Source organism: Stegastes partitus, unplaced genomic scaffold, assembly GCF_000690725.1.
Source record: "Stegastes partitus isolate 25-593 unplaced genomic scaffold, Stegastes_partitus-1.0.2 Scaffold2665, whole genome shotgun sequence".
Lineage (NCBI taxonomy): Eukaryota > Metazoa > Chordata > Actinopteri > Pomacentridae > Stegastes > Stegastes partitus.
In genome coordinates this window covers 1479-24517 of record NW_007580396.1, presented here as the reverse complement: position 1 = coordinate 24517, position 23039 = coordinate 1479, and the positions used below count along the sequence as shown (strand labels likewise).

Genomic DNA, 23039 nt, shown 5'->3' with positions numbered 1-23039 from the left:
TCATGACGCTGCCACCACCGTGCTTCATCATGATGCTGCCACCACCGTGCTTCATCATGATGCTGCCACCGCCGTGCTTCATCATGATGCTGCCACCACCGTGCTTCACGTCATGATGCTGCCACCACCGTGCTTCACATCATGATGCTGCCACCACCGTGCTTCATCATGATGCTGCCATCATTGTGAATTTGTGATGTTGTGCAGTGTTTGGTGTGCACCACACACAACATCTAGTTTAATGGCCAAAAAGCTCCATTCTGGTCTCCTCAGACCAGACAACCTTCTTCCAGGTGACTTCAGAGTCTCCACATGTCTTCTGGTGAACTCTAGTCCAGATTTAATCTGAGCTTTTTCCAACAGAGTCTTTCTCTTTGTCTCCCATAAAGCTTTGATGGTGAAGAACAGGTTCTAGTACCTCCTTCAGAGGAGTCATAGGAGTCTTGGTGGCCTCCCTCACTAGTCTCCTTCTTGTACCTCCTTCAGAGGAGTCATAGGAGTCTTGGTGGCCTCCCTCACTAGTCTCCTTCTTGCTCAGTCACTCAGTCTTTGAGGACGTCCTGCTCTAGTCAGATCTACTCATGTTCCATATTCCTTCCATTAATGATGGATTTAACTGGACTCCAGAGATGTTCACTAACTTGTACATTTTCACATATCCATCCCGTGACTGATGCTTCTCAACAACCTTTTGTTCTTGGAGTGTTCTTCAGTCTTCATGGTGTAGTTCTATCCAGGAGTACTGATCCACCAGTGACTGGACCTTCCAGATACACCAGTCTTTATGCTACAATCACTGAGACTCATTCACTGACCTCAGATCATCCATTTACTGACTGTAGCCCTTCTAGCAACAAATAACTGCACCCGTGTTGAATAAGTCACTTTAAAGGGAGGGAAAACTTATGCAATCGCTTGTTTTGAGATTTTGTATTAATTAACTTTACTTTGTAGGAATCACTTGGTCATAAAAAAGTCACTTTTCTTGTCAAAAAAAAAAAGTCAAACTAAAATGATTCAAGACTGAAAAGCCGTAAAAGGGGGAAAACTTCCAAGAGGGCTGAATCCACATCATGGACGCTGTAGACAGCAGCTCAGGACCAGCATGCAACAGTAAGCTTATACACATTTTACAACACAGCATAACAATGAGATCGACTGGGAGGAGCAGATTCCACTGAGGTTGATCTAATGCATGTAGAAGTTGCTCTTACCATGACCAACATCTGGGATATCAGTCACAGACAGCGTGGACATCTTCTGCACAGCAGCTTGTCATTACGAAATCAACGTGTACCTGCGCAACACAAACGAGAGACGCGTTCAAACACAGTGGCAGTGTTACATAGCATAACCTAAAGCATCCCTCAAGCAACAGGAAAATCCCCCGAAGCAAAATGTTCGCCTGCATCCGCCTCCTCTCCAAGGAAATCCTGCTACATAAGAGCTCCCTTTGATGGGAGAGAGATTCTGTTTCTTGCAGCTCTTCAAGGTACCGGAGAAGTTTTCTGGCACAGAGGTCCATCAACTATCTGGCACAAACTAGTAAAAATTAAAAAAAGACCTAGTTCGATCATAAATGTACAGTTCTGGAGGGTTTTAATCTACTTACTGCTCTGATGTTTTGCTTGGTTGAAGAGATGACGATAAAAACTACATCTGACAAACTTACAAACGAGAAAACGAGCTCTGCGACTGTATGAAAGTTGTTTACACACTCAAAACAGGGATGTGGTTAAATGACAGGGCGGTGTTACGATCCCGTACGACGCGGTTCTTAGAAAGACTGGGACGAGGGAAGAAAAGTCTTGGAAGCCACTCGGATCCTGCCCATGAAATATGTGCGTACAGGAAAGCCAACTGGATGCGAAAGCAGAAATGAAAGTCTGTCATGTGCCACATAAGGATACGTTTCAGGAAACTGATTCAGCAGACGCACAAGCAGGATTTTTTTTTTGTATTCTTAACCCGCCTGCAAGACAGAACGCCCAGTTCAGAAATATGGCCTTTGTGCAATTTGTGTGACAAAAGATAACTTCTAAAAATATCCAACACAGTGTTGCACTTGACATTATTTTCACTCATACCCCGTAAAAAATATCAAAAGGCCTGTTTGACCTGTCAAATACGACAATCCTGCAACAAACTCTACCTTCATGGAGGCGAATATCTAAGTTTTTGTGGTCATATGTTAGTTTTTGTGTATATTTGAAGCTGTTTTTGAAGTCTAGTCTGTCCTCCTTGATGTAAATGTGGTGGACAAAATAACCAATTGGGAATCAATGCAAAAAACAAGGACTTAAACACCTGACTAATGAAGCTGCTTTTATCACACTGATTGATGCAAAACAAATCTACACAATATGCTCATTGATCGTAATTTAGAGCATAAATATCTCATAAAATTAGCGACACAGTGAGCACAAACAGCTCAGAGAAATCTCCGTCTTTTCATGATATATAGCTTTATGTTCTCCATCAGTACTTCCAATAAGAAGACGGTCCAGCTCCTTATTTTTTGCTTCATTATTCCACCTCTGAGGCTAAACATGTCAGACACCTTGATAGGGACAGTAGCACGACTCCTGCATGACTTCCCGTCCTGTGCCAACCTGTTTGGTATAAATAAGTAGCTCCACTGGCAGCACTTATGGCGTCACTGACATCCGAACAAGGATTTCTGTGAAGTTCCGTGTTTCGACAAGCAACACAGACACTTACAAGCACGACAGCGATAACATACGACCGGTTCAAATTACATAACTCTGGTCAGGTTACGTTCAGGAGGAATCAAAAGAGAAAACCCGTAATAAACCTGAACAAAGCTGCTGTGGCACAGTAATTCACCCAGCCCCGCTGATAAGCTCACAAACACACGGCAAAACGGCTGAAGATAAAAGCGTTGACGGCGGAGGCAATAAGGAAGGCGACAGCTTGGTGGGCGTAAAGAGGCCTTTGTTGCAGTTGGCTTTTTTAATAACAGAAGCGATCGCCGTGTTTGCATAGCGTTGGCTGATATTGCATTAAATTGAGGCAATGAATGAACATGTTTGCCTTTAAAACATACATGTCAGTGTTCAGCAGAAACATGAACAACGGTACAGAACTTCCACCAGTTTCCACTGAAAAAAAAAAAAGATTTTAAGTCAAAGAAAAACCTCATTTAGCTCAAATTAACCTCCAACAGTGGCTCTGTGACAGAGCCAGCGTTGGACTGACCTTACCTCTGAAGCCGATGTCTTATTTATCGCCTATCCATCTTGCCCATGTGAGTCCACAACGTCAGCCTGTCGATATCTCTGCGCCGACGGAGGACTGGTTGGCCCGGCGAGCCTCGAGGGATGCCAGAACCCCTGTGACTTATTGGGCAGAAGTTGAATGACTCGATATCTTGAAGAGGGTGAGTAGGAAAGAAGACAAGTCCCTTCCTCCAATGCCCTATGGGAGACAGGAGGGAAAACAGAGCGAGGGAGGGAGGAGGAGGTAGGGTGAAAGAGGGAACACCATAGGTTACTATTGGTCATTTGCATCGCTCTTAAACCCCACAGGACTGTGGCGCTCCTGCTTTTTTTCTTTTCTTTTTTTTTCTTCTTTCAGTATTTAAGCTTTTATTCAAACAGACTCCAGACAGACACCAAAGGATTACCCCGTTTTACTGTCAAATTATAACCTGCACTGTGATCCGCTGCCTTAGATCCCAACGTCTCTAAAAGCTTTTTTTATTTCTCTCAAAACCGTACGAGCAGAAAAGTCACAAAAGCAACACAATCGACCAAGACTGATCAATTATTTAACTGGGAGAGAAATCCTCCAACCTGGAGATTCAAAGCAGATCCAATATTCACACCCTGAGAAACCACAAATCAATGAGTTCAACGTCGTGCCAAACATACATTTGTTTGATTTATGATCAATAAAAAGCAGCTAAAACAAACGTTGTAAACTGTTCTAGAAAAGCTGCCGAGGGTCTCATGGTTTACTGGGTGACTTCACTCTCTTTGGCTGTAAAATATTGTCTGTTTGGCGTGTCGCCTCGTGTCATCTCCACCCCGATGTCTCCGGTAAAGTCCAATGTCCCCTGAACCTTATCAGTCAGTCACCTTTGTCCATGCGCATGTTTTCATAGACGACTGGATATAAAATGAGAACACCAGCAAAATCAATATGGCACGAAATGAACACCTTGTTATCTGCCTCACGTTTTCCCTCCGACAAACATCACAGAGACATGATGCAAGTGTACCTGACATGCACAGTATGTTACCAAAAGACCAAATAGTTGATTATTATACATCAGCATCCATCTTAAAAATGGTTTCCTTACTCCTCTGTGATTTAGATACCTTTTGGTTTTTGACAACTAAACTATTTTATAGGCTTTGAGACATTGCAGAAATTCCTGTGAGTGTCAGCAACCGTGTGAGAAGACTGTGCCCATCAGAATACAGTCAGCATGACTGGGTGGGAAATGTCTTTTACTCCAAGTCTCAGAGTAGCAGCGGATGCAACTCTCTCCGCTGATGCAAAAATGTACTGCCACACTCAGCAACAACTTGGTGTGAAAGGACGGAGTCAGTGTTCTCAGGAATCACAGGCTCCACTTTCAATCAGGGTTCTCATGAATGCACCGATGGAAGAAGAAGTTCAGCCGGTGTTTGCAGACCCACCCAGAAGTTTTCACTTCTTCTCACCAAACACTTCTCCTTGGGGTCCCCATCTGGGTGGAGCTGCGCTGGGAATTATGTCAGGTCACTAAACTAACAGGAACAATAAGGATGTGAGGCATCAGCCCTGACAGCAGGTGCAACAGATGTCACCTCTGCTCACGCCCACACACCGGACTGATCCAGCAAAACAAGTGAAAGCAGCACAACGGGAGGACCGAGGACATTTGGAGGTTTTCACTTCCAACTTTTGAACACAGTCACACCGTCAACAAGCACATTTAGCAGAAGACGTGCGATCACACAGCCTGGGTGACTTTTGTTTAGCTAAATTAGCTCCTGTGCAGCTAGCCTCCGCGTTATGGAGCTCACAAGTTAGCATTGTCTTGCAATCCTGTTGTGTAAACAGCCCAGTGAGCAGGTGGAACCGTGAACACACCTGACAGGTCGAGTTTAAACAAGCCTCATACCTGCCTGTTGTAAATGTTGTGGTTGTTTTGAGCACAGGCTCGCTGCTAACATTAGCTTAGTTAGTTAGTTAACCAAGCTTATTGCCATTTAACTGGTAACGCCGGATAAACAAGTGTAGCTGAGCTTCAAGTTCGGCTTGAAAACACCCGCTAGTTAACCTAAACAGTTAGCTAGTTAAACGTGTCAACTCTCCAGCTTTCAAACAGTGTTGCAGAGAAAAAATACAAATATGTGAGATTAGCTTGATGGTCAATCCAAACCAGGCCAGTGTCGTTAGCCGAACACCCCCGCACAAGAAAGCAACTCCCCGTTAGAAGTTCCACTGAGCTAGCTTCGCTAACTTCGCGTTACGGATTCCACAAACACGCTCAGAAACGAGACAAAGCCGAAGTTTTCACTTGCCGGAGACTTGGCGACTCTGCGGCTACTTGTTAGTCAGAGCAGGCGGCTCCGTCCGAGCGTGGCTCCCTGACAGCGGCTGTGACAACCGAAGCTAACGCGTTAGCTCGCTAGCTAGCGACGTTACATCATGTGACTGAGCGGCCCCGGGGAGCTCAGACTGCGGCTGCGCAGCAGGACACAGGTTTCGTCAGGCTCAGGGCCAGAAACAACAAGGTGTTGTTCTGCCCGGTGTTTGGTCTGACAGGCAGCAGGCGCATCTTAAGTCCACAAACTATTAAATATATTATACAGTCTGTGCCTAAGTGTTTATTATGTTATATAGTCTGACGTAAATTCTCAGGAAAGTATTCAGGTTCATGTAGAAACTTCAGATTTAATTTGGGTACTTGGGCTGAAATAAAGTTTCCTGGCTCCATGTTAGATTTACAAACTGTGTTATATGTTTATAAGCACATTATGAGATAAAATAAGGTTCTTTTTAAAAGCAATTTTTAGCTACATTTGTAAAAAATACTTATAATACTGCTGTTTTACAGATTTTCCCTGTTTTGTTCAATTACAAATAGCAAATCAAATGTGGTCTATATTTAACCTGAAGATAACTCATCCCAACGAAAGCACCTTACAATTAAACTACAGAATATGTTTCCAATGTTATTTGGCTACTCTGTCACACTCCCAAACATGTCGCTGCTGCAGACATCCTGCAGTGAGACAGTGAAATAGAAAAAAAGCTCATAAACTAGATAAATAAAACATTCCACATGACAAAAAAGCAACAAAAACAACAGCAAAAACAAAACTAAACATGAAACAGATAACCCCAGGCCTAACAACACCACTGATTTTGACACTGGTCAAACTTTTTACAGGCAGTTTTGCAATATGTGCAACTCCCCGACGAATTACAGTTAATCAAACTACGAACATCCAATCAGTTGATTCTTGTATGGGAGCAGCATGTGGTCTGGCAGGCTTAACCCAGGGCAACAACAACATACTAAAAGGTGAAGCTACTTAATTATTTTCTAAATAGTTAGTCTAAAATTCAGGATGAAAACATCGTCTGCGTTGACTATGATACATTAAAGCAACCAATACTGCTGGTAGTTAGGTTAATTGATGTAATTAGTAATACTGTAAGGTCTTAGCCCTGGTTTGTTTTATAGTAAAGTAGTATTATATATAATTTCTGTAGGGATTTAAATCTTATATTTAAATCCTCTACAGCAGCTTTGTTTAGAATAAGTCTTTCAAAGTTTTGTCTTATACAAAAAAAACATAACTATTATATATTATAATAGTTTAGAAATTAATTCTCTATGTACTAATACTACAACCACGACTCCTACTACTACTACTACCACTACTACTACTAATAATAATAATAATCTGGTGTGTGATATTAATATTCGCTGATTTTGGGAGTAATTCCCGGAGCGGCCGCTGGAGGGCGGAACCCTCCAAGTCACAGCGTTTGATTTTCGCCGAAGAAGAAGAAGAAGCGGAAAGGAAACAAACCGCTGCTGCTGCTGCTTGAGCTTCTTTTTCTGCACAACTTTCTGCACAACTTTCTGCACAATCGCGAAGTTGGGCCTCGCTGGACATCATGCCGGTGATCTGTGCGGCAACCGGGTGCAACAACAAGTTCGTCAAAGGTTCGGAAATCAGATTTTACCGGTAAGTTTCCAGCGAGGCTCCACCGATGCTGTTAGCTTAGATGTTCATTTGATCATTTGATGCAGCATTAAAACACACATGCAGAGCTTAAATTACTTTAACAGATAAATTGGTTGTCTCTTAGTCACTGTGGGCTTTAGGGGAACATTTAATTAACGTTTGCATTTTTATTAAAGGCGTTTTGGTGCAACTTAGCATCAGTGGATCAGACGTGGCTAACGGTGCCTCTTACATGAACCTGATTTATTAGCATCTCTTATAATGTAGCAGAACAACAAACACACTGTGTTCATGTTCCTGATGTTTGTGTGTTTTAGCTCAACCAGACCTGAGCTTGAGAAATGCTAGTTAGCACTTTAAAATATCTAAATGTTGTTTATCATTTTATCAAAAATACATCTAAATGTTCCTGGTGTTAATATGCATATAGAAATATTCAGCTTCACCGCCTGTTAGCTTCACTTTACCTCTGAAAGTACGAGTTTTTATTTCATGAGATCGCTTACTGCAGATGTTGTCACTGATGTATTTTAATGCAACATATAATTGTCTTTAAACTACAATAACCGTGTGAATGTATTGGACACAAAAGGGACTAAAAACATTTCCTAATGGCAGAATAATTAAACCTGAGGGGAAATAATGGCAGGCAATAATAAATACACACGACACTAACAGGCACACAAATTATAAAAGATAAGAAAAATACTGTCAGCATAACATTAGTACAAACTAAGACACCAGAAAATGTAAAGTTTTTGAAGTAAACATGGGCAACTAATGATTATTTTTGTTGTTGATTCATTTGTCAATCAGCTTCCCAATTAATCAATTAGTCATTTGGTCCACTTGAGTGTTTGCAGAATACAGAGAGGGTTGCACCATTTACATATTTGGAAAAAGTCTTTCCTGGTGTTAAAGACAGTTGATACTTCAGACACTTCATGTATCTGCTAATGAACTATTTCCTTCCTCATGAGCGTTAAGTTTGATTGTTTCAGTGTTTAAGACTAATGATCTGCTCTGATCGACTTGATTGTGTTTACAGGTGCAGCCTGGTTTAAAACGCTCTCCTCCTCCTTGTCCTCCTGTGTTTCAGGTTTCCTCTCAGCAAACCACAACTCGCCAGCAAATGGGTGCACAGCCTGGGGATGAAAAACTTCATCCCCACCGCCAACACCTGCCTCTGCTCGGAGCACTTCCGGACCGACTGCTTCAGAGACTACAACGGCAAACAGTTTCTGAGGGAGGACGCCGTGCCCACCATCTTCTCCCACGGCCAGGATTCATCCAAGGTGTGGCCTCGCAGCTTCTCTAACGTTTACTTTTCAGACTGAATGAGCGACTCTGCTTCATATTAAGTGAACAGATGAATGTGAAAACTCCACAGATTGAGCTGCGTAAACGAGGAGTGATACCGAAGGAGGCGCCCGTCGTGAATCCGATGGGAACGCCGGCAGACAGAGAGCGAGCCAGAGAGGCGGCTCTGCGTCGGGAGAAACGAGGAGGAATGAGGGTGAGTTTGGTCTGTTGGTTGTGTGTGCCGTTGTTTTAAACAATAACTTTGGCACGTGTTCACCTCATTATTTAAAACTCTGACCATGTTTAATACGAACATCTGACACCAGAACATTCTACATACGATAGAAAACAAGGAAAGGAAGTTTCCTTAACTGATGGTCAGCCGGGTTAACAAACTAACTGGTTAATAGTTGAGATGTGTTCAGTGGACGTTTTTCCACATGCTGAGATTTGATAAATGACAGTTAATGTTAATCCCAAATTCATCTCTTTTCCTGAAGTGAACACCCGGTTATTGAGTTATACATTAAAAGGCAAAAATAATGCTTTAAAATTGCTTTTCAACAATTGGCCCAACAAAGTGTCCACAATCAATAAACTGTAAAGTTATTAATCTGTTCAGTTTAATATCAGAATAAACCTCACAGCTGATCTACACGGTGGAGTGATCCAGCTGCAGGAAACAGCTGCTCAGCAAGAAGGAATATAAACACCGCTGCAGCGACTTTATCAGTTCAGGACATCTGTCGGTATTTTTACTGCCACCTCTGAAACATCTTTATACTCACAGCAGAGTTTTGCAAATCTGCTTTTATGTTGTTGGAAGTTTGCAATCAGAGTCCTGCTGCTGCTTTATATTTGCAGCGTCTCTGCTGACAGACACTCAGCTCCCAGCCTGCATTAGCATTACAAAATACTAGCTTAGCATTGTTAGCATGAGCCTCGGGTAGCTCGCTAAACCAGACAGAAACTTATTTACAACCGGATGCCGCAGAGTTCATCAACGCGACTGTTTGACAGCAAACACACCTGGAACTCCTTATCAAACAGTAAGAGGCTCCACCTGGTGGAACAACCAGGTACTACAGCAAACTACAACACGGCCGTCGTGTTCTGCCTCATTCATGAATATTTTTTGAGTCAATTAATTGACAGTTAATCCTCTAGCCTGTTTAAATCAGTTCTTTTATGAAAAATACAGTAAATATTTAACAAAAAAATATCAGTGTCATGATCCTCACACGACACAGTGACGCTAAATAACATTTTAAATAGAGGTTTCACAAACAAATCTACAGACGCTGCAGCTACTGCTGCTACGATTCACATCATTTAGAGTTCAAGAAAGTAATGTGTGCAAATCTCAGTGCCTTTCACTTTGATCCTGTGGTAAACATGACATTATTTATATAGTGGAAGATGAATACAAAGAATATTTATCATGGAATAAAAGAATCTAACCTTAACTTTGTTTTATTTGTCAGGCAGAATATAAATGAACTGATGATTATGAGCAGTTGTAAAAGCTGCATCTGATGGAGTCTAATTAACTGCAGCTGTTATTGTCGGAGCCGGTTAAAGCTGTCGTAAGACCATTAAATCATAACCGGACTTTCAGACGTCTGTGTTCGTCTTGTGTTTAAATATAGCACATGCATAAGCAGATGGTTTAGTTTTGCAATGAATGCGTGTGTTTGTGTTGTTTCAGGGCGGACGAGGCGGTCGAGGAGCGAAGCAGCTGTCGGACAGGTGAGACGCTGCGAAGGTGTTTCTTTGTTCTTATCTCCTCTGAATTCAGTGGCAGAAGTATTAATTTGAGGTTTGCGCCTCTTTTTAGTGAAGAGAACGAGCCTCCTGTGAAACGGCGAGCTCTTCCCAGATAAGCCCGGCGCTCCGTTAGACTCACTCACTAATTAGGTTTTTGTGGAAACGATGCCCGTGAGGATGATTCTCCGACTTAACTGATTGTGGCCTTTTGCAGACTTCTGCAAAAGAAAGAAGAAGAAAAAAAAAATACACTAAAAAGAACAGATTAAAAACAGCTGCCGGTGACACATCTTAGATTTCTGGGAGGGTTTATGTGGAGTTCTTCTTCTTCTTATGCCAATAACTGAGCAAACGGTACAACAATAATAATATTTCCACTGCAGCAGCCATGGATTTGTTGTTGGAAAAAAGTGTTCAAGCTCAATGTGTCATCAGTGAGTTTTAGATTTTAGTGTCGGTATTGAAAATCAGTAATAAAACGCTGCCGTGTCCAACATTTATCATCATGAGAGTCTTTGTTGGAGACAGAATGTACTCGCAGAGATACAGATTTCTCTGCAGACTAGTAGACAAGAATGAGAAGTAGCTGCACGTTGCAGTGGGACTAATAAGCAGCTGTATTCAGCCCCGATTCACTCAGGCGACAATTGATTGCAACAGCGAACCAGTTTCACAGCATAAAAAAGTTTTAAAAACAAAAACCAGACATTTTTCAAAGTGCTCCTGCAGCATAATTCACCTCGTCCTCGTCAGACTGAACACCGAATATTCTCTGGAAATTCATATTCTGCAGGAACAATCGTAGTCGGACACTAACGACCGACACGAGAAAGCATTTAATTTAAGTGTGAAGCAGCTCATCAGATAAATAATCTGTGAGATGGAAATAAGAGGCGCCGATCGGTTTGACCTTTGAGAATCACAACAGAGATTTGAGCGATAACACGACGCTCATTACTGAGTAACGAGATGATTAACCCTCTGAACTCCAGGAAACAGTTTCTGGGTGTTTTTTGCCTCCATTTTTCTTCACTGTACTCGTGATCAACTTAAATCAACATCAACAAGTTCCCACTAATCTAAAACGATACCAGTAAACATGGAGGCTTCACCTGAATATTCTACAAGATCTATTTACGCTTTTACAGATGTAGAAAGATGTTCCACCATCAGCTGGATGTATCTCCACCAACTGGCTCCTCTGTTCTCTGGTTCTGATCCATGCTGCATTTATTTATGGGTCCAGTAGGTTGGATTTTACTCTGTCTCTCTGAGGAACCACTGGCTGCAGTTAAACCTAAAAAAAAACATATATATATTTTGTCTCTTTCCTCTTTCAGTCATAGCTTTTCATTTTGTGCAAAGGAAGTTTTAGTTTTTTGTTTTTTTTTAAAGGATCTGTTTATTTCAAACAGCTTATTTCGGTTTTCTTTATGTTTGGGTTACGTTTCCTGAACTGAAAGTTATTTTCCTGAATCTGGCTGTGATTTTGTTTAAATATAGGAAATTGTGGCTATCAATGGGGGTCGATTAGTGTATATATACGTATATTTAAACGTTTCCCAGCAGTGTTCCCTGATGGACACAGTTTGGCCGACCATCATAGAAATCGTCGTTCTAGGAAGAAGAAACTGGGTTCGGATTCAGCTTCAGGCTCTGGGCTGTTTAATTAGATCGCTGGAATCTAAAACGAGGTGTTTCATAATGAAGCACAAAGACAGAACTGTCAGAGCTGAGTCAGTCGTAGCTTTAAAGCAGAAGTTCTAGTTTCTTTTCAGTGCGAACGGTTTATTTTTAGGGATTTATTTTGATGAGACGCGTACGACAAAGTAAAGAAATTGATGTTTTTGGGTGACGTTTCCCTAAAAACCAGTCTCCTGAAGGGCCACAGCCGGGTCGACCATGAAGAGGTTGGGTTCTGTTCTGTGATGATAAATGAAACACGGCACGAGTGGGTTTGGACTTAGAATGAAAACCTCGGTGTAGAACAGCTGGAACACATCCCAAACTGATGACATTCAATCCTGTAGGAGTTTTCAGATTCAGCTTCAGGCTCTGGGTTGTTTAATTAGATCGCCGGAGTCTGAAACTAGGTGTTTCATAATGAAGCCAAAGACAGACGTGTCCCCAGGTTTCCGTCCGTCCTCGCCGAGCGCCTCGTAATGCCGACCGACGCTGCCAGACCGCGTTAGACAGACGCCGGCGTGGATTTATACCGAGGCGGCGGCGGCGATCGTTTTACTGTGTCGGACATAAATAAAGGCGAGAAAGTAATTAAAGAAAGCCACTGCGGGGAGAATGAGATGAGAGGAAACACATCACGTTACATCAGTTTTCACTCTCCGTCATGCAGGCAGAGCATCGGGGCCAAGAGCAGAGTCTACGACAGCAAAGGCCGGCTGCTGTCCAACGGCAAGGACATGTGCGACTGCCTGGACGTGGACTGCATGGGCTGCTTCTACCCCTGCCCCGACTGCGGCTCGCGGAAGTGCGGCGTCGAGTGCCGCTGCGACAGGAAGTGGCTGTACGAGCAGGTGGAGGTGGAAGGCGGGGAAATCATCCGGAACAAGTTCGCCGTTTAACGCCGTCGGAGGACTTCTGGGAGCTACGGCGCCGGGAAGTCGGACATTTCCAGACTGTGAAGCTTTTTAATGGATCCAGTGGTTTGATGTTTCTCTGTGCTTCGTGGAAACACCGCCTGCAGTTCAGCTGAAAACATTTTCTGTCACGTGGCTTCTTTTATTTTTTTTTTCCTTCTACAGGATCTGTTTAACGGCTTATTTTTGACAAGTAGGTCAAAGTGGAAGGAAGCTCCCAGTGATTGTCTGTAAATGGGATCAGAGGGCTTCTGGGAACTGAAACGCCCTCCAGTCACACCCCAGTTGGGCTGATTTGAGACTCTGACGCTTTCTGAAGAAATCATTTTGCAAAGCTGCTGCCTGCGGTAGAAAACGACGCTCCCGCTTGTCTCGTTTGTGCCAATTTGCGATAATAAACACACTCAAAAATGTATATTTAATGACGCGCTGTAACGTGTGCGGCGATGACGTTCCACCTACAGCTTCTGTAAAAAGTATTCAACCCTGCTCCAGAAATGTTCCCCTGCATTGAATTTTGGTCAATTTATTTTGGCTTTTTCACAAAAAATTCCCCAAAAAAGACTCTTTCATGTCAAAGTGAAAACAGATTTCTGCAGAGTAATGACAATTAATTAAAAATATAAAATGTAAAATGAGTGATTGCAGAAAAAAAACAAATTAAATTGCTCATAATTCAGCATTTAAAGGAATAAAATGGGAGAACTTAAGGGGTTGAATACTTTCTGTGGTCACTGTAGTCTTTAACTGACGCCGATTAGACTCAGCAAGTCGCTCGGCTTTGTGGGGTTAATAGTTTACAATATATTTACTATTTTAGCAGCAGCAGAGAAAAATAAATCATGTAACGTCAACACGTTTTAGCGGTTCCACATAAATATATATATATGTAGCACAGGTGGTGTGAAAATGAAAGAAAGTTGTGAATGTACTCGTTTAGTTCAACGATAATTGGACTTGAAGTGTTAAAGAAAAGCTGAGCAGCAAACTGTAGACTGTATATAAAACATGAACGTAGCCACCGGTTGGTTTGTGGAAAAGCTGTTCGGCCTTTTCCATTTTGGTTTTTAGAAATCAGATTTAAGAAATGGATCCAGCTGGAAACTTGGAAACCGATGCAAGACGATACAGTCGTAGTTGTCGACCACAAGCCGTCTGTTTTCCTCAAAGTGGGATTTACTGAATGAACATCATTCTGTGTTAAAAAAAACTCTTAAAACTACCAATAAAAACCATAAACTAATTGGGAAAGTGTGAACTGAGGTAACAAACGAAGAAGACTTCTATATAATCCGACCTCTTTTTTTCAACCGGAGGAGTCGCCCCCTGCTGGCTGCTACATAGAATGCAGGTTTAATTTCTCAAACACAGGCTGCGTTCATCTTTTATAAACACTTCATGTCATTATCGTATCGAGCTGTGAGTAATAAACAGAATTTTCATTGTCAAATCACAGACACAACATTTTTATTCCTGTCGCGCTCAGAGCACCTCAGTACATATGGTTGGACTGTTATTGTTGCATCTGTACTCAAAAGTCTTGGCTCGTCAACTGTTAATATGGAAAAGATAACTTAATAAAGAAGAAGGTTGCAAGTAAAGAAGTCGAGTTGTTTTTACCTTGTTGGTTTTGTCTTCTTGCTGGAGGATGAATCAGGAGGCAACGGATTGGAAGAGCAGCAGATGATTAAAAACATGGATTCAAACTTCATGAGTGAAGAAAACTAAAGGATCTAAAGCAGTCAGCATGCAGAGCAGGACTTTCTGTACCATCATTACTCTTTAGAATCAGTTTGGAGCATGTTGGTGTGCAGCTGCATCTGATTTATTTTTAGCAAAAAAAGTTTCATCTAAATTAATTTTTGGGGTTTTTAAGGGTTAAATCAACATTCAGAGCGACTTTAACAAAAAAAAGAAGAAATGCTCAGCAAGCTCACTGGAAATCTAATTATCTTATTTGTACGGCTGGTTTTATACAAGTCAGTGTAATTAAAGACTAACTGGCTGATAATGAGATGGTTTAAAGGTAAAGAGTCAAAGAAATAGAAAGAAAAACGGTGAAGAAGCATTTATACAGTGACAAAACTGATAAAAAGCATCTCTGTGTGTATTAAAGTGCAGGTTCTAAGCTGTGAATGATTCATATTCAGGAGCTGCTGTTTCCCACCGAGTTAAACTCTCAATCAGAGGATTCTGTCTGCGGTTTGAAGGTCAGGACTTCAGCTGTATATCTGCCCACATTCAGTCGGCGGCGGAGCTGCAAGGAGAAAGTAATCCTTCATAAATGACTGCAAACCCACCTCTCTGACAGCTCGCTCATAATTCCATTATGTGTGTTATAGGAAAGCACACCGGCGTGATGCTTTATCGCGACCGAAGACGTTAATTAATGTGCCTGCGTGGCGTCATCTCAGTAATCCGGCCGCTGAATTAATTCCCCTCTAAAATGTAATTAATTTCTGTTTCCGTGAGGTCGTTTTATTTATTTTTTGTCTGATTATCGCGGGCCGGAGAAGCTGTTCACCTCCTCTATGTGCTGACCGGCGTGACGCAGCGCTTCATCACCAAAGAAAGAGTCGCACAACTCGTGACACGCGAAAGTCTCATCTGCACACATCCTGCTGTCCTTGAGTTCGGCTGGAGGTCAAGAGTCACGCAGCCCGGTGCAGCAGCGCCTCCGGTTCCTCCGATTCCTGCCAGAGAACGTTGGCAGCAACGCCTGGAAACCACAGTCCGACTGGGTCCTGCAGAAACTGCAGCGGTGGGTAGTTCTCGCTTTTAAAGGGCATGTAAATAAAATGCAAGAACTGGTTGTTTCAGAAATGTGTGCAGTCAGCTCACAAGAAACCGCGTTGTTTTATTAAACACACAAGTTGCGCCTGCTTCTCTCCCAGTAATGCATCTTACAGCTCATTTTTAAAGGGCTACATATAAATGAAGCTTATTAATATTTATATGACTCAGTCGATGGGAGCGGAGAGCGAGTCGATGCAAACAAGTCATTCATCAAAGCGGCCGAAGTTTTGTTCGGATTTGAATTCAAGTTGGAATATTTTCCCAGAGGAACCGTTTGTGTTGCAGCAGAGGCTCTGAAACCAGTAATCAGCCTTTAAATGACTCAATGCCAACGGAATAAAAACACATTGGTTATGTTATGTTGAGATTTTGTTTGGACTGAAGTCAGTTTTTTCCTCGAAGTTCGATTCTCAACACTCACAAGTTCTCAATAATAAGAATTAAAGGTTTGTCCCTTTATAGCCTTTAATGAAAATCTCACAACTTCCTAGAACGTGTCTTTGAATTTTTCACCTCAAAACACCAAAAAACAAAAAGGTTGATTTCTCCATGACTTCTGGTTTTGTTCTGAATCGGCTGCTTCAGCGTCTTTAGCTTTAAATGAGCTGCCTTGGCCCCGCCCCTGCTGCTGGCCCCGCCCCCTTCAGGAAGAAGACTGTGATTGAACGAGTGTGTGAGATCAGGACTTTGTTTTTAACTCCTGTGTTTGTTGTCAGACGACGTTATAAAACCAGTGTTCATAAAAATCAAGTTCTGAGGCTCAGAAATGATGGAAAAAGTCCATTAAAGTGATCAATCTGGACCCTCCTCTGTGGACTTCAAGGACCTGGACCTCTGGAACATTCACAGTCTGAAGGTAGAGCTCTGGTCAGTAGATGAAGGTTCTGCAGATACAGAACCAGCTGATTCGGGGGGAGGCTCTGATTGATTAAACTCAAATTCCCAAATCAGGAAAACAAACTAAAACTACGCAACAGATGTATCGTAGAAACAGAAACTCTCCGGTTCATTCTTTCAGCAGCCGTTCAAACAGCCCGTCTGAACCTCTGTTGTCCTGAGTTTTTAGATCCTTGAACCGCAGGAAGGATTCATCAGAGCCTGACACCGAGCCATCCTGCATCCACTTCCTCCCTGCAGCAGAAGACGCACAGCGACGCGCTCGTCTATAAACTTGATAAAACGTCCATCTAAATATCAGCGGCAGCGGCTGCAGTCATCAGCGCAAACCTCCAGGGAGCCGCCGGATAAAAAACAAGCCGCGATTAAAAGACACTAGTGACCCGAACGGACGGGAATCTGTCAGCAGACATCCAGCCGGCGGTGTTCGCTCTGAAGTGTGCCGAGCTAAAGGCTGAAGCAAAATCCATGAACATGCCGGCGAGAAGGTCGGAGGTCCGTCTGGACGCTGACAGAGGAGAGGAACCACGGAGCATCTGTCACCAGTCTCAGGAACTTCTCTCAGCAAACTGTAAACGGAGAATCCTCCTCATTTTCAGGCATCAATTCAGGGTTTGCGATGAGAAAAACAACCTCCTGCGCTAAAACTCTGTTTTTCTTGACAGTGTTCAGCGCTGCAGAACATCTGAACCTCGGGGAGAAGCTGATGCTTGTTGGTTTTCAGATTATCTCTTAAATTTAACGTCAGACTTCCTTGAAATTCACCGTTGAGCCTCGGGTCAAAGCACAATCACTTACAGGCATCGATCTAGATTTCTGTTGTTTTTAGCCAAAGAGATAATCGATTTCCAATTCCAGCCCGAGGGTTTTTGATTGATTAACTCAATTTAAGCGAAGCTGTGAGAGATAGAAACGGTGCTGCTGCAGAAGAATTCAGCGCCGGTGGAGGTTTGTGATCCGCTAATGTGGAATCTAGTCTTTAATTTGCCTTTTTTTTTTGTTTTTAAAGTCAGACGTAATGAGTGAGAGATGATCTGACTGGAGATCTTGAGGAAACACGCTCTCCTTTATCGTCTAAATGGGACCATCGTTTACTAAATTAACATCATTCTGTGTTTAAAAAGCCTTCAAACTACTGATTGAAACCATAAACTCAGGAGGAACCTGTTTACTGATGAAACAAACCAAGCGAGACATACTGTTGTTTCCTTATAGACGTCTATATAATCAGTAACCAGAGGAGTCGCCCCCTGCTGGCTGGTAGAGAGAATGCAGGTTGAAGGTTTCATTTCTCAGGTGAGAAGCTGATGCTGGTTGATCAGATTTCCTTCTCAGGTCAAAGTACAACTAATTACAGGCCGGCGCTGGTTTAGATTCTTTAGCCGAAGCCATGAAATGAACAGAGAATTGATTTCAGTTTCAGGCCGAGGGTTTTTGATTGATTAATTCAATTTCACCGAAGCTGTGAGAGGTAGAACCGGTGTCTGTGCAGAGGTTTGTGCTCCTCTAAAGCCGCCGATTCCCAACCAGACTGGATGTGCTGAGAGCTGCTCTGTATCTGGATGCTTTATGTGAGATTGTGTTGCGTCTGAACACCTCAGGCAGGAACCGCCGCTGATGGATCCAGTGAAGGAAGCTGCAGCATCACGGTCCGTCTCTCTGGAACCAGTTTGTCCTCCTCGACTACGAGCAGCTTTCTCCAGCTTCGCCTGCAGCGTCGCTCATCGCTCCTCCAGACAACAAGCCCAAAACTGTCCGTCTGACAAAAACTTATTTTGCTACCGAACGTCCGCAGGCTGCTGTCCCACAGTCACCAACACCTTCTGTCATCTGCCCACATCATATTTCTTTTCTAACCTTTTGTGCTGCTATCGATCGATCCATCGACTGTCTCGTTTCTTTGGCTCTGACCTCTGCACCGCTGCTGGCTGACGTATTGATCATCTTTAAATACAAGTTTGCTTCGGCTACACACATCTGAAATCACTCCAGAGTCAAATGAATGGCAAAAATATTAAAGCGTGATTACAGAGACGGATGGCTGCTGCTAACGGAGCCCATCGGTCGGCTCATATCCTCTCATCACAGCAACACTGTCCCCAAAAATAATGTTTCCCAACAACAAAACTCCACAAAACTTTTCTGCTGGACTGCGTTTGTTTGTCACGCATCACAAATAGTTGGATCGACTCGTGTTTGGTTTTGATGCAGAAACAGATCTGGACTTTGAGAAGCTTTGCCTCGAAATATGTTTAAAACTTCAACCTGATAAACGATCCCTGAATCCAGTCAGTCGGAGCTGAACAACCTCGACGGATTACAGACACCTCTGAAATACAGCGAGTCTCTTCATCTCCATCAGCAAGCTACAGCGAGATCTGAAAAACTCCTGCAATGATTTACATTTGAGACCCAAACTGTAAATCAGAGAGTGAAGAACAGCCTCGTGAGTCGGTGATTCTGCTGAATCTGTTCCAGAAATTCCTACAAAATCTGACGCAACAGCAGCTGCTTCTTGGGTTGAGTTATTGGAAATGTGGGACGTGAAGCTCGACACTTATTAGAGATTAAAAGTGAGCTCGTCTTGTCCCCTGCTGCTTTGATTTTAACTACCGCTCCTTTAATCTTTCTCTTTCAAACTTAATAATAGAGCAAAACTCACTTTCTAAAGCGCCCAATTATGGAGGAACGCCTCATCGGAGAAGGAGAAGATCCACCGAGGTAAAAACCCACCAGACTGGTGCAGGAAACCATATTTCGTGGAAGTAACGCTGACAACACGAGTTAGATTCTGTTCACGCGCTGCAGGATGAAGCTGCTGTTTTGCCGAATCACAAATCTGTGGACGCTTCACAACGAGCGACATCTCTGCTGGGTTTGATCACAGCTCTTCACCAGAAGGTTCGGCTGCTTTGAGCCAGAAACAAACTTCTCCACACAGAAAACAGCGACGGCTCATTTCAGTCATTTGCAGCCAGAAGAAACCAACCAGTCAAACAAGTGTGACTGATTTAGAGCTTAACTGTGTATAATGTAAATATCTGAGTTCTCAACATGACGTCTGCACCAAACAGCACGTGATGATGTTCTAGTGCCGACGAAGCTCTTTCCACATTTAGGAGAGAACCGCCGATCAGCAGCTACCTCCGAGGAGCTCTGGGATTCTCCGCAAACTCTATATTTTCATTTCCACCTGTCAGGAAAGAGGCGAGGCCGTGTCTCTTCTTATGGATGACCTCCTGTTCTCGGCACGAAAACCCGGATCGCGGGATTATTGAATTTCAGGGGTCAGTGGCTTCGGTCAAGACGAGAACAGAAACTGTTGGCAGGACGATTCTTCTCTCAGTCGGCCTTTTAAACCGTCTCTGAAAGTTACCGTCTCTGCATCCTGGATCCATTTTAAACTGTTTAAACTCAGTGTTTTTGTTATATTACTGATAATAACTAGAAAAAAACACAGAGAGCATCAACCTGCATGTTAATGGATGAAAACTGACCAAAAAGAATCTGCACTGAGGAATTATGATCTCTCTTTCTAACATTTAACCATAAAACCATTTTTTTCTGTTTTTTTTTTTTTACTGTATTTAAATCAACTAAAAATGTTGGTATTTTACAGATTATTGCCAGTTTTCAAATAAGAATCATGTTTATTAAGGCATAAAAAGAGATAAATAAAAATGTAAACTGTTATTTTAAAGATTTTCCTTGTTTTGTTAAATTGCAGATAATATCTTGTAAAATCACAGAAGCATTAGTTTGTGTGTTAAATGCAGAAAACAAACAAAAAACTATAAATATACTAACTATAAATAATATTCACATCAAAAATCTGTTTTGTTTTGTTTTTTTGTTTTTACAAAAAAATCTATTAATTCTTTTTCTTTCTATTTTTACTGTCAATCATCAAAAACAATATATTACTTTGCAGGTATTTGCTGTTATTTGAAACTAAAATTACATAAATTAAGGGCTGAAAAATAGTAAAAAAAAATTTAAAATATGTAATTTAAAGATTTTCCCCTAAAATATTTACATTAATTAGAGATAACATATTAATTTACATGTTATCCATAAAAAACAAGCCAATAATCAAAAACCTGTATTTATTAATAGTAATGAGTTCTATGTGACGATCAAATCACACATTTTACTGTATTTAAATCAGATAAAAGTATTATTTATAGATATTTGCTATTATTTTTACTTTATTTAAAATAATTCCACTATTTCCTGTCTTTAACGTGTTTTTCTGCCCTCCTTGCTCCCAGATGTTCACTTTTTTAACACATTATTTCACAGCGTAGAAAACTTCTGCTCTGGGACACATTTAAACCAAACTGTGAGCGATAGCAGTTTATTTATTTTGGTGCCAGATCGAGCAACACAAAGACGACGGTAGGATCCGGTGTGTTTAATAGGACGAGCAGCTCGGCACGTCTCCAGGAAACCGTCCACAGTCCGTGTTTCCTAGATTACACGCCGTGCACTCGCAGGATTTGGCCACCGGATACGAGACGGCGATGGGACACCCGCTGATGTACTTGACCTCGTAGGACCAGTCGCCGCTACAGACGTGCTGCTGGGCCCAGTCGCCGGGCTCCAGGTAGACGGGATCCTGAAAACGAAACGGGACAGAACGATGATGTCTGATGTTAAACGTCATATCAGTGTGAGCTGTGATCATTCAGCTGATCTCCAATCAGACAGCAGGAACAAAGTGTGTGACGGAGAAAAAGCCGGTGTCGGAAATTCAAAATAATTCCAATAGTCTGCTCTAATCTTTACTAACTTAATAAATGAACTAATTCTAGAGTAAACCAGTTGAAGGTTTATTTATCAGTCATGTCTGGAGGAGCAAAAAGTAGGAGTATTTTACAGATTATTGGCAATATTTCAGACAAGTATCGTGTGTTAAGGACTGAAAAGGTGAATAATGAATTGTGGGGGGAAAAAAGCAAACTGTTATTTTAAGGAGAAAAAAGAACCAACAGTGAGAAAAAATGAGACAGAAGGTTACAGGACGAGTCAAATTTAGCATCTTTTACTGAAATAAATCAGATATTCTGTAATGACAACAGATTAAACTCTGTGCATTTGTTTAGTTTGATGAAGATCAGCTGAATGTGCAGGATTATGATCACTGTGTTGCAGAGAAAAATGAACCAACGGTGAGGAAAAGCGCGACAGAAGCAGAAAACAGCTTTTAACAGACGGTCCAGCTTCATCGTGACATGTGTTGGTTTTATCTCATATCTGAGCAGTGAAAGGTGAATTAAACGCCAGAGAGGAATCAGTGCTTCTGCAGCCAATCAAATCATTCACATTGCGACCACTCTGGTCCGTGCACACGTGCAGGACGGATGCTGGTGCACGCCTCGTGGCTGTGTGTGCGTGGCCGTCACCTCGTGGTAGCACTGCCCTTCACACACAGTGGTGTACACCAGCTCGCTGCTGCCACAGCTCTCCACCTTGATGCTGGTGTTTGTTGGACGACAGCCGAAGCTGCAGCTCTGCCGCGCCCCCGCCAGCGCCAGCGCCGCTGCCATGACGACCAGCTGCATCCTCTGCCGGGTGCAGCGCAGACCCCTGCCACCAGAGGGGAGCAGATCTCACATCAGTCATCGTCTACGGCTCATAACAATCTTTTCTACAGGCTCCTACTTTGTGAAGCGTCTGAGTAGCTTCAAAAGCCTGTGTTAGAATCATCATCATGACCGAGTCTACTCTCCAAGCTCTTATTTTGAAATACATCCTGAATGTGTAACAGCATCCAGAGCAGCTCAGCTTCTAACATCTGCATCATCGTTTAAACTAGAATTAAAATAAATTTTTTTAAGTTTGATTAATTAAACACTTTACTGTCATTTTACAGATTTTCCCTGTTTCTCTTAAATTACAGATAACAGCGGAAAAAAAATCACAGAAAACATTCATTTACATGTTCATTCTAAAAACAAACAAACAAAAAACAGGTTAAAACTGCATTTACATCCACATCAGAATATTATAAACGGCACTCTGTTTATGTTTGACAGCAAAGTGTTTCATTGCAAATTAAATCAGCTAAAATATAATTTGTTGTAAATTCACTTTGCAGTCACTGAAAGAAAGACGTCTAAATACTAAGGATTTAAGCAATTATAAATGTTTTTTATACCGTTGAACAGATTTACAGATAACTAGTAAAACTACAGAATAAAAAGTAAAATAATTTACATGTTAACTGTAAAAACTAAAATAAAATAAAAAAATATTGTCCACATCAAAAATCTCCCCCATGTACAGTATGTGTGTACATAAATTAACATCAAGTTTAATTTTATTTTTTTTTTTTGATAAAAGACAAAGTTCAGGCAACTCTTTCTGTTATTTTATGGATTTATTTAACGTGCAGTTTTTAAGCTGAAGATTTACCAACAAATAACAAAAAGTCTTTTATTTTGACAAATAACAGAAATGT

At 41.9% G+C, this 23039-nt stretch overlaps 3 protein-coding genes across 4 annotated transcripts in view; 1 reads left to right on the top strand and 2 right to left on the bottom strand.

Moving 5' to 3' along the window:
- The window catches only part of nr1h3 (nuclear receptor subfamily 1, group H, member 3), an 18339-nt gene extending 12671 nt beyond the window's left edge, over positions 1–5668 (bottom strand). Inside the window, exons 1-3 of the mRNA XM_008305867.1 lie at positions 5538–5668; positions 3225–3438; positions 1215–1297 (exon numbers count right to left, since the gene is read on the bottom strand). Of these exons, the coding sequence (XP_008304089.1) occupies positions 1215–1257 (43 nt within the window). The 5' untranslated portion in view covers positions 1258–1297; positions 3225–3438; positions 5538–5668. The remainder of the gene's footprint in view (positions 1–1214; positions 1298–3224; positions 3439–5537) is intronic.
- A 1434-nt stretch (positions 5669–7102) lies between these two features.
- On the top strand, positions 7103–13481 carry arl14ep (ADP-ribosylation factor-like 14 effector protein). 2 transcript variants are annotated; one of them, XM_008305866.1, is made up of 5 exons: positions 7103–7217; positions 8317–8512; positions 8608–8733; positions 10228–10268; positions 12640–13481. In XM_008305866.1, the coding sequence occupies exons 1-5, from the start codon at positions 7147–7149 to the stop codon at positions 12866–12868; spliced, it is 663 nt and encodes a 220-aa protein (XP_008304088.1). In that variant the 5' UTR covers positions 7103–7146; the 3' UTR covers positions 12869–13481. The 2 variants fall into 2 exon arrangements, with proteins under 2 accessions (XP_008304088.1, XP_008304087.1); XM_008305865.1 differs by having other exon boundaries at positions 8587–8733.
- Positions 13482–20990: 7509 nt separating this feature from the next.
- Positions 20991–22155, bottom strand: LOC103375556 (gonadotropin subunit beta-1-like). The gene is made up of 2 exons (XM_008305864.1): positions 21982–22155; positions 20991–21194 (listed from the first exon to the last, which is right to left on the bottom strand). The coding sequence occupies exons 1-2, from the start codon at positions 22138–22140 to the stop codon at positions 20991–20993; spliced, it is 363 nt and encodes a 120-aa protein (XP_008304086.1). The 5' UTR covers positions 22141–22155.
- Between the last annotated feature and the right edge of the window lie 884 nt (positions 22156–23039).